The following is an 11,409-nucleotide window of genomic DNA, read 5'->3' as shown; positions in this document are numbered from 1 at the left end:
ATGCCTCACAACCAAGTACGTGCTCTGGGTCGCCAGTGTCTCTTCCACAAGAACGATTGCTTCTAAACGGGAGAAGGCGTCTAGGGAGGCCATCCTTGCCTTTCTCGGAGCAGTTCTAAGTGTGACGGGAGATAAGTTGGTTGATGTATATTTACATGTGCGGGTTGCGAAGGAATTGCGGAAGGCGCTCGAATCTAAATTCGGAGCCACCGATGCTGAGAGGAAGATGTATGTCATCCAACATTTCCATGATTACGAAATGGTTGAGAACCATTCTGTATTGGAACAGGCTCATGCGATATTGCATCGCTAAGGAGCTTGAGCATCTTATGTGCGATTTACCGCGCAAATTTTTCACGGGATGTATAACCGCTAAGCTCCTTAATTCCTGGAGGAACTTTGCTACCACTATGAAACATCAGAGGCGTGAATTGTTAGAAGAGGATGTCATAGGCCATCTGAGTGTTGAGCAGAACTCGAGAGAAAAGGACTCGCACGAAAAAGGGGTCGAAGGTACTTCTGTAGCCAATATGGTACATCAGAGGAACTTCAACTCCCACAAACCCAAGGAAAATAATTTTGTCCAACAGAATACCGACTTTAAGAAAAAGGGTATAAGAAGGCCTTCAAGAAGTACAAGAAGGGAGATGATTGCTTCACTTGTGGTTCGGAGGAACATTGGGCCAATAAGTGCCCAAACAAGTACAAGAAGCCAGAGAAGGACTTCAAGTCTTCCAACATGATTGTGAGAAACAATGAGAATGGTGCATCTGGGTATGGTAATTCATTTATTGTACTTTCAGTGTTTCGGTCCACCAATTGGTGGGTGGACACAGGTGCAGGTGTTCATGTGTGTGCTGACATTTTATTTTTTTACTTCTTACCGGGTCACATGCAAATGGGTCTTTATTGATGGGGAATGACGCGAGTGCTTCTGTTCAAGGTGTTCGCATAGTCGATCTGAAGTTAACTTCGGGAAGGATCGTGCAACTGATGAACATGCAGTATGTCCCCGCCATCAAGAAGAATCGTGTTAGTGGCTCCCTTCTATGTAGAGAAGGGTTTAAGTTGGTCTTCGAGTCTAACAAATTAGTTATTACGAAATATGGACTATTTATTGGAAAAGGTTATGAGTGTGGAGGAATGTTCTGCCTTCCCTCGCAGATTTTTGTAATAAAGATGTGAACAATATTCATTTGAGTGTTAATGAATTTGAGATTTAGCACTTACGCCTTTGTCACATTAACTTTGGTGTTATGACGCGGCTAGCAAAGTTGAATTTAATCCCGAGTTTCGCTTTACCCTAAGATTCTAAGTGCCATTCGTGTGTGCAAGCTAAGCAACCTCGCAAGCCTCACAAGGCTATAGAGGAGAGACACTTGGCATCACTAGAACTCATATATTCTGATATTTGTGAGATGAATAGTGTGTTGACTAAAGGTGAAAAGAAATACTTCATGATGTTGATAGATGATTCCACTAAATATGAGGCTCTACACTATTTTAAAATCTATAAGGCAGAAGTTCAGAATCAACTTGAAAAGTAAATTAAACGAGTCCGGTCAGATCATGGTGGAGAGTACTTCTCGAAAGAGTTTGATTCCTTTTGTGCGGAACACAACATTATTCATGAAAGGATGCATCCGTATTCACTCTAGTCAAACGGGGATGCTGAACGGAAAAAGTACTCTAGCTGATTTGATTAACGCCATGTTAGATACATCGGGTTTATCGAGGGCATGGTGGGTAGGCTATATTGACATCATTTCATGTCCTAAATAAAGTTTGGGGAAAAGGACAATAAGATCACTCTCTATAAGAAATGGGAGAAGAGAAGGGCGACACTCTCATACTTGCGTACTTGAGACTGTTTGGCAAAAGTCAATATGCAGATCCCCAAAAAGCACAAATTTGGACCAAAGACCGTGGACTGCATTAATTTGGGCTACACTAAGAATATCATTGGCTATAGATTTCTAGTAGTGCAATCTGGGATATCTGACGTGAAGGTCGGTACTATTATCGAGTCTAAGAATGCTACACTCTTGGGGGATATTTTTTCTGCGGGAGATATGTAAATCACTTCTAGACAGGAATCTCAGGAGAATCCTGAGCCTGCCATTCCCATGGAATATTATGAACAAACACATGATCAAAATCCTGAGGAGGACGACGAGGAAACCGTTGATAGGGGAAGAGACAAAGGATGACAAAGACCTTTGGTGATGATATCCTCATGTACCTCGTGGATGATAATCCCACTTCTACTTCAGAAGCGTTGCCTCTCCAGAAGCTGACTATTGAAGAGATGCGGTCCGTAGCGAGATGGATTCCGTCATGTCTAACAGGACATGGGAGATCAATGAACGTCCATATGGTTGTAAACTATTGAGATGTTAGTGGGTGTTCAAAAAGAAGCTTAGGCCCGACGGTCTAATTGAAAAATACAAGGCTAGGTTTGTGGCCAAGGGTTATGCCCAGAAAAAAGAAGAAGATTTCTTTGATACTTATTCGCATGTGGCTAGATTGATCACCATTCGAGTATTACTCTCGTTGATGGCCTTACATGATCTTCTCATCCACCAGATAGATATTAAGACGGCCTTTCTGAATGTAGAGTTAGACGAGAAAATTTATGTGCAACAGACAGATGACTTTGTGATAGGTGTTGGGTGCCTGCCAACACCAGTATCCCGCTCAACCCCAACGCCACAACCTGCCATTAGACTAGAGTTTGCTATCACCTCACCCGTGCCAATCCTACGCTAAAAATAGGCCACCCAAGAAAAATCCAACCATGGAGACCACGAGGAATATACACAACTATTTAAAATTTGTAGCTTGTGGTACTAATCTATCCTTGAGCCAGCTAATCTGGGGACAAGAAAAAAAATCCATACTTACAGGCAAGACAATTCAAGGGATGGAGGCAAATGCAGACCTGAGCAAGGAGGATGAGGCGCCCGATTCAAATCTGGAGCTCGTCTTCAGCTAATCGTGGAGGGGAACACCCAAATCTGGAGCACCCAACACAGAATACAAAGATTTCGGAGGATTTTGTTGGGGATGAGGAAAAAATGGGGAAAGTGGAGGAGGTCAGAGTGGAGATGATACATGGATTTGTTGTAGATGAGTTCATCCATCCGGAGAGTTTGGCATGGATTTGTTTCGCGTGTTCCGTTTGCTGTCGAGGGCGAGCCGCAACGGCTCTCCCAAGGAGCGAGGATAATTTCTGGCCCACCTAGGCAAGCTGCCCCCAAAAGCAAGATTATACTTGGGTTACCAAACGAGTAGCCTTAGCTTAGCAAGGCAAAAACAGCTTTTGCCAAGGAACCAAACACCAGTATCCCGCCCAATCCAAGATATGTTGTTACGAGTCTAATTTTATAATCTCGTGGGACAATGATGCTCCACACAGTTTATTCTAGCTGAACTTGTTTCTGATATATCCCTTATTTGAGTTGAATAAAGTGTGGCACAAGTTCAAAAAAATATCCGGAGGTGAAAAAAAAAATCACTATTCGTTGCTCCATCTACTAGTTTTGAACTTTTGATGTAACGGCCAGGAATCACCGGAGGCCGAATCAGACGGTCAACGTCGCATCAGGCAAAGGATCAAACGGCCCAGATTCCCTAAGCTGTTAGGCGTCTCATGTGTTTCAGGCAGATCGCCAAACAAAAGCTACGTACCATGGGCTCGCAAACCTGCCCTGCACTAGGCCGTGTCCTACTCCTATGCGTCCTGTTTTTGAGGCAGGCAAAGCTCGTGCCGTGCTGGTCGGCTTTACGTACGGAGAGATGCTTCATGCTCCGTCTCAGTGCACAGATAACAGCCGATGAGCAGTCTTCTTTCTATTCTACGGGACGTAAAATTAGGCGTGTTTGGTTGAATACCAGAACACGCCACGCCGCGAACGAAAATCGATCGGCGCCAAACGTTTTGGCGTGCACTCTCGAACCATGGTGCCAAAGCCCTCATCAACCTATAAATAACCCGGCAACCCTGGGACATAAACCTCAACCCAAACCAGTGCTTGCCAGCCTCTCTTCCTCCTCGACTCCTACTCCTAGCACCAACCTCTAGCTAGATAGAGCTAGCCTTGGCGATGGCGTCCTCCAAGCCCCTGGCAGTCCTGCTGCTCGTGGTCGTGGCTCTGTGCGCGACGGCCATGACCGCCGCCGGACAAGGCTCCTGCAACGGCCACAAGGTGACGGTGCGGAACCTGTGCAGCCACGACCTGACCCTGGGCATCGAGGCGCGCTCCAACAGCAAGGCGCTCTTCCCCAACGGGTATCTGCTCCCCAGCGGGAAGCATGAGTCGTTCGACGTGTGCGCGTGGACGGGGAGCGTGTCGGCGCAGGGCGCCGCCGTGGCCGAGTTCCACATGGACCACGAGGGCGGGGCGTACTACGAGGTGAGCACCGACCAGGCGAGCATGCCCGTCCGCGTTTCCGTCACCCCGCACGGCAGCCCGCTGCAGGGCCACTGCCCCACCGCCGGGTGCGACACCGGCAACCACTGCTTCGAGCACTCCGTCGCCGGCGGCAACTGCCACGGCGTCACCGAGATCAAGATCGTCTACTACAACCCATAGGTCCATGTCGATCGACCACCTACCTAGCTGCTTCCTGCACTGACGAAAAAAGATTCCCCCCCGCTTGCTGCACTTACTAGCTACTGTTTATTGCTGCAGCTAATTATAAGCTCGATCGTCAGTGGGTATCTATCATGTGTTCCGAAGAGGTTGCACCATCGTCAATCGTGTACTACCGGATTTGCAGTGTTTAACTATTAGTATTTTCTGGTACTACAGTGTATTACGTAATTATTAATCGGAGGAAAAACCTCTCTTTTTATATTATAAAGAAAAAAATATACGTAATGGCGAGTCTCTCGCCATGTGTGTGAGATTCGTTCATCGATCGGTGCCGCAAATATTGGTTGCGCAGTAGCCTCTCAGCACCAGCTTTGCTTTGTTTGCACTTATATGCCAGTGAGCTGCAGCAACAATCAACGGAAGAGACTTGATGAAACTATTCATGTGATGAGCTGCAGCAAAGTGGGAAGAGAACCTCCCACTCCGGAGTAAAGAACACCCTATCAAGGACGCTGCGGACCGGCCACAATTGGTTGTTTGTCTGAGTATATCTAGCTCCGGTACACAGCGCCTCACGCAATACCCCGCCGCAATCACGTTATTGAACATGGACACCCTAGCCCAGTCCACGTTATCGTTGTTGTCCGCACCCGAGCGGATCAAGTTGAAATCCCCACCCACGACCAGAGGTAGAAGGAGCGCTCGTTTGTTCCCAACCAAACTTAACAGTCCGGCAAGGAAATCAGCTGATCTTGCATGATTTGCCGGCCCATACACGCACACAACCACCCAAGACCTACCAGAGGACGGCAATAAACCGCCTGAGAGGCCGGAGGACAGCACCCACTGCCACTCAAAACGTTGCAACGGATCAAACACACTGAGATCTCTGTAAGTAAAATCGGTTTTGATCGTCTCTTGCAACGCCACTACATCGATGCACTCTTTGGCCATGTACTCTCTAAGGTGTGTGCGCCGCCCTGAGTGCCCGCAGCCTCGAATATTCCAAAACAAGTACCTCATTAAATTATACGGTTCCGAAGGCGAACTCCTCTAGAGCTCATCGCTTTTGCCACTCGCTTCCTAGCCGGGGCACGGCTGGAAGAAGGAAGAACAGATGCCTCCCTCTCCTCTGTTTCCTCATCGGGCACGGTACCAGCAACAGCCCTTGCTGTTGCCAAGGACCCGTTGGCTGCAGTCACGCATCTGGCCGCCGCCTCTACAAGCGCGGCCTGGGCCTCTTCCCACACACGCACAAGGAAAATAATGTCTACGTGACTACCCGAGACCGCCACGCCACTATCGCTTAAAATCGTAGCAAGATGATCGTCTGAGAAGGCATTTAAGATACGGAAGGACGACAAATGATTACATGAGGTCTCAGGTTCTTGTCGGCGAGGCGGAGCTTGGCGCTTTCCATAGAAGAGATGTCCCCCAACTTGGCCTTGGCCCGAGCGCTGGGTGCCCGCGGCAGGGGCACTGCCCCACAGCCGGGTGCGACACTGGCAACAACTGCTTCGAGCACTCCGTCCCCGGCGGCAACTGCCACGGAGTCACCGAGATCAAGATCGTCTACTACAACCCTTAGGTCGATGTCGATCGACCGCCTACCTACCTGCTTGCTGCACTTACTAGGTACTGTACTCTTTAATGTTGCGGCTAAGCTCGATTGTTAGTGGCGTTGCACTTGGTTGTGTTGTGTCTTCCGACGTGGTTGTACCGTCGTCAGTCATGTACTATCGGAATTTGCAGTTTAACTACTCTAAAGTTGTACCGTCAATTAATTTGTATAGGAGGGAGTACTGTTTTATGGTAACCATCGCAAAAAAAAGAGTACTGTTTTATGGTACTACAGTGTATTTCAAAATTATTAATCCGAGGAAAAACCTCTCTTTTATAAAGGAAAAAAAAGTATACATAATGGAGAGTCTTTTTTTTTGTGCATAATGAGTCTAGACATGTGTGTGAGATTCCTGAGTAAATAGCATAAAACTACCACTTTTCGTGCTATGGTTCCAAAAAACCACCACTTATTTGTTTGTGACTGATACCTACCACTTTTCTCGTCGGCTGTCTCAAAAAACCCAAATCGCCCGTTGCTAGCATTTTGAACCGTTTTCTGACGGTCCGCCAGTCAGGCCAGGTCAGCTCCGCGCGTGACGGCGAGGCCGTTAACGGCCGTTACTCGGACCGACCGGTGCGGTCGGACCGCACCAGCTCGCTCGCTGCCTTTCTCTCTCTGTCGGCAGCATCTCTCTCTCGCTCCTCCTTTCCCCCGTGCTCTCTGTCTCTCCCGACGATGGCAGCGGCGAAGAAGAAGGACGACGGCGAGCCTTGGGCGACAGCCAGCGGCGAGGGCGGTGCTCACTCCGAGGTCAACAAGTGGCTAGGCAGCGCAAGTTTCCCGACACAGCGGCGCTCGTCTGGGCCACCGACGCAGGAGTTCCAGATCTCGCCGGCATGGCGCGCGGCCAGGGCAGTGGCCAAATCCATCCACGCGGATCCAGAAGGCGGGCACCAGTGGGCCTCCTCACTTGGTGGCGTGGAGTAAGTTATACTTGAATTGTTTTAATTATTTTTCTTAGTTTATTTATGAACTAGGGTTATGATTTGTTTCTTAGATTGTTAATGAATTAGTTTCTTTGGTACATTATTATGTATAATTGTAAGCAATATATGAATTAGGGTTTAGGTTTGGATGATATGTTGTGCAAGTGAAACTGTTGCATACTTTTTAACTTGAAAATCTGAAGAAATCTGAATGTGTTGTTTCTTTTTTTGCATAGTTTGGATGATGAAGTATGGCAATTGAGGCTGCATTTTCAGGGTAGAGACAACATGGAAAGGAAGTTTTCCTTATCAGAAATGAATTACCTGTTATTGTTCGCACTTATTGAACTTGAGGGTTATGGGTTGGATGCCTATCTGTCATATGTTAAGGATGAGGGTAAGGGGCTAGAGGGGATTGAGGTTTTGGACAGTGATGAGAAGGTGGAGGAGATGCTAGATTTGTTTGCTGAGAAGAAAGTATTGAACATAACAGTGAGAGAGGCTACTGACCCAAATCCAGCAGATGCAAACATGGACCACACCTTGCTTGAAGAGCAGATTCCAATGAGTCAAGTTGATGATCCCATTGTGTATAGCGTTTCCCAAGAAGGTGTCCTTTTCCCTGTCTCAAATTCTTCACAGCCTCCAGTTGTGCCTGTTGATCCATATTTTAACACACAGCAGAGCTGTAATTTCAACAAGGGAAAAGAGGCAGTGGAAATTGAAGGCATTGAAACAGAAGATCAAGATGATGATGAGTTGGACAAATCCTCTTCAAATTTTGAGTTTTTCAGGGGTGATTACAGAGGGAAGAAAATTTCATACAAGTCTTGGGCTAGGGGAGAAGATGAAGGTGGTGAAGGAACAGGTCAGCACTACAGGGAAGAGGAAGAGATGTCTGAGCATTATTTTGGGGCTGCTTCTAAACCCTCAGAGTTTTGGCAGGAGCCAAATGGTTCTGAAGTAGATGATGAAGAAGAAGCTTCAAATCATGTGAAAACTGTGGCACAGAAGATACCTGTGAGGAAACAAGGCCCAACAAGCAGATCACACAGTGAGCCAGATCACATAAAGTTTGAAGATTTCGTTCCAGAAGCTGATGAGTTCTGCTTTCCAGGTGATGAAGGCATTTCTGATGAAGAAGATGATGCACCTAGGTTGCCTTGTGGCAGGAAGAGAAAATTGAAGAAGAAGAAGGAGAGAATATGGTATGATCCCTCTAGGCCTGATGCACATGAACAGTTTAGGATTCATTTGTGCTTTCTGAATGTGGTAGAGTTCAGAGAAGCATTGAGAAACTACCATGTTAGGACACTTAGGAACTTTGAGTACCATAGGAATGATCCAAGTAGGATCATAGCCTGGTGCTCAGATAGAAAGCATGGTTGTGACTTTTATATTACTACTTCTAAGATTGCCCATGAGTCAACCTTTAGCATCAAGAAGATGAATCTTGATCACACCTGTGGAGCAAGTGGAGAGAACACAAAGGTTACCATGAAGTGGGTTGCAAAGGCTGTTGAGGATACTGTAAGATCCAATCCTGGTGCAGGTGTTGAGACTATACTGAGTTATACAAAAAAGAAATTTGGAGTACATGTTCCAAAAAGTTTGGCCTACAGGGAAAGGAGGAAAGCAGTTGATGTTGTGCAAGGGGATCACAAGACACAATACTATAGGTTAAGAGACTATCTGCAGTGTGTTTTGGACACAAACCCTGGTAGTAGGTGTGTTGTGACAACAAAGGAATTTGAACTCCACCCAGCACCTACCCCAAGGTTTCATTACATGTTTTACTGTCTGTTTGCTTGTAAGGAGGGGTTCCTAAATGGTTGCAGGCCTTTCATAGGTAAATCTAGTCTGTATAGTGCTTAAATAGGGATTGCATTACATGTTACTGCTTACTAATGGCTTAAAATGCAGGTCTTGATGGATGCTTCATCAAACTAAGCATTGGGCAGCAAACTCACCAAGTGAGGAGGCCCACTGGTGCCCGCCTTCTGGATCCACGTGGATGGATTTGGCAACTGCCCTGGCCGCGCGCCACGCCGGCGAGATCTGGAACTCCTACGTCGGTGGCCCAGACGAGCGCCGCTGGGTCGGGAAACTTGCGCTTCCTAGCCACTTGTTGACCTCGGAGTGAGCACCGCCCTCGCCGCTGGCTGTCGCCCCAGGCTCGCCGTCGTCCTTCTTCTTCGCCGCAGCCATCGTCGGGAGAGACAGAGAGCACGGGGGAAAGGAGGAGCGAGAGAGAGATGCTGCCGACAGAGAGAGGAAGGCAACGAGCAAGCTGGTGCGGTCCGACCGCACCGGTCGGTCCGAGTAACGGCCGTTAACGGCCTCGCCGTCACACGCGGAGCTGACCTGGCCTGACTGGCGGGCCCGGACCGCCAGAAATCGGTTCAAAACGCTAGCAACGGGTGATTTGGGTTTTTTGAAACAGCCGATGAGAAAAGTGGTAGGTATCAGTCACAAACAAAAAAGTGGTGGTTTTTTGGAATCATAGCACGAAAAGTGGTAGTTTTATGCTATTTACTCGAGATTCCGTCATCAGTGTCACAAATATTATTGGTTGTGCAGTAGCCTCTAAACAGCAGCTTTGCTTTGTTTGCGCTTATATGCCAGTGAGCTACAGCAACAATCGACAGAAGAGACTTGATGGAACTATTCGTGCATGTGCCTACAGGAGTTTTTTCACAAATCACTCTCTTATCTTAAAATAGATCAGTGATTGCTAAAGTTTCAGAGAAAAGTTCTTTTGTTGTTTCCCGATGATCAAGACACGGCAAAGCCCTTCATGGGATTCTAGGAAAACATGCAACATACTCCCTCTGTCCGTAAATAAGTGTACTTCTAGCTTTTGTCTTAAGTCAAAGTTTTAAAATTTTGACCACCTTTATAAGGAAAAGTAGCAGCAGCTAGATCCATTTTGAAATGTACTTTCATAATATACCAATTTGAAGCCACATGTGTAACTATTATTTTTTATAAAATTGGTTAAAAGTTTACAACTTTGACTTGAAGCAAAAGCTAGATGTACATTTATACGCGGACGGAGGGAGTATGTGGTGCCTTTTGTAAGCTAAGCTGGGATATTGAAGTAATTGTGCTTTAGGTATTTCCTTTATGTTTTCTTTATATGATATTGATCTACTTGTGATGGCGGATCCGAAGCGTCAGGTACATCCTAGTGGCATCGTTGCTGCAGTTTCGGTTTGGTGGTCATGGTACTGATACTTTGGTTCCGAACCTGTAGCTGTACTGGTCTAAGCAGTTGGAAGGAAGTCATGTTACATCGATAATACTACATCCACGGAAGACGACGGACTTTTACGTGCTCCCTTCACACTAAATTACCCACCCCCCCCCCCCCCCCCTCCCCTGATTTTCAGGGGAGTGAGCCCCTCCACCATCCCTAATCCAATCAGAAAGGTCCAACTAACATCAATCTGTAAACTCTAAAACATAGCCCGTGAATCTAGCATTACTCCATGTTACATAGCTGCTGATGAGATAAGAGTTTCTTCCAAAAGATCTATTGGAGTACCGGTTTGAGAAAGGTGTGATAGCTCCCGGGTGTCTAGGCACTCTCTATGAACAGTAAAATCAAAAAAAATCTGAAACTTTGCAACATCAAAGATGATAAAACTTTGTAGGTTCTTGCAAGTTTTCATGCTAAAATATCATGTAGAGAAAGGTGTACGAACGAATTTCAGATTTCAGTTTTAAAAACGCTCAAAAACTTCAAGCACTGAAATCTTTTTCGTGTGTAGAACTCATCAAATAGTTTTTTGGCATGAAAACCTGCAAGCGCCTAAAAAGTTTGATCATCTTTGGTGTTGCAAAGTTTCAGATTTTTTGATTTTTTTTTATTTGTTTTGATTTTACTGTTCATAGAGGGTGCCTAGGCACCCGGGAGTTGAAAAACAACTCTTGGTATGAAACACAATTCGGGTGTCCGGAAACTAATGTGGAAACGGTAGGGCAACATGTCTCTGAGGTGGAGTATATTCTGATATGTTTATTTAGTAAGGTGGGTAGCAAACATACGATCTGGTAGGCATGATGGAAGCTAATGGGTTTTGAGTTGCGGCTACAATGATCTGAAATCTGACCAACCTAAAGAACTGGAACACGCATTTGTCATCGCACCTATAACAAATTCACATTGCATCTGCATTCCTTAACATTTAGGTTGAGGGGCAGAGAAGATAGAGCAGTAGAAGAATCGAGGGGGGCAAAGAAGGACCACCAGACCTTG

At 46.4% G+C, this 11,409-nt stretch overlaps 1 protein-coding gene across 1 annotated transcript; it reads left to right on the top strand.

The window, feature by feature from the left end:
* The first annotated feature begins 4,035 nt into the window (after nucleotides 1-4,035).
* LOC123133181 (uncharacterized) lies at nucleotides 4,036-4,766 on the top strand. The gene has a single exon (XM_044552716.1). The coding sequence runs from the start codon at nucleotides 4,107-4,109 to the stop codon at nucleotides 4,593-4,595; it is 489 nt and encodes a 162-aa protein (XP_044408651.1). The 5' UTR covers nucleotides 4,036-4,106; the 3' UTR covers nucleotides 4,596-4,766.
* The last annotated feature ends 6,643 nt before the right edge of the window (nucleotides 4,767-11,409 follow it).

Source organism: Triticum aestivum, chromosome 6B (assembly GCF_018294505.1).
Source record: "Triticum aestivum cultivar Chinese Spring chromosome 6B, IWGSC CS RefSeq v2.1, whole genome shotgun sequence".
NCBI lineage: Eukaryota > Viridiplantae > Streptophyta > Magnoliopsida > Poales > Poaceae > Triticum > Triticum aestivum.
The sequence above is the reverse complement of the archived record's forward strand: the minus strand, read 5'-3'. Positions and strand labels throughout refer to the sequence as shown.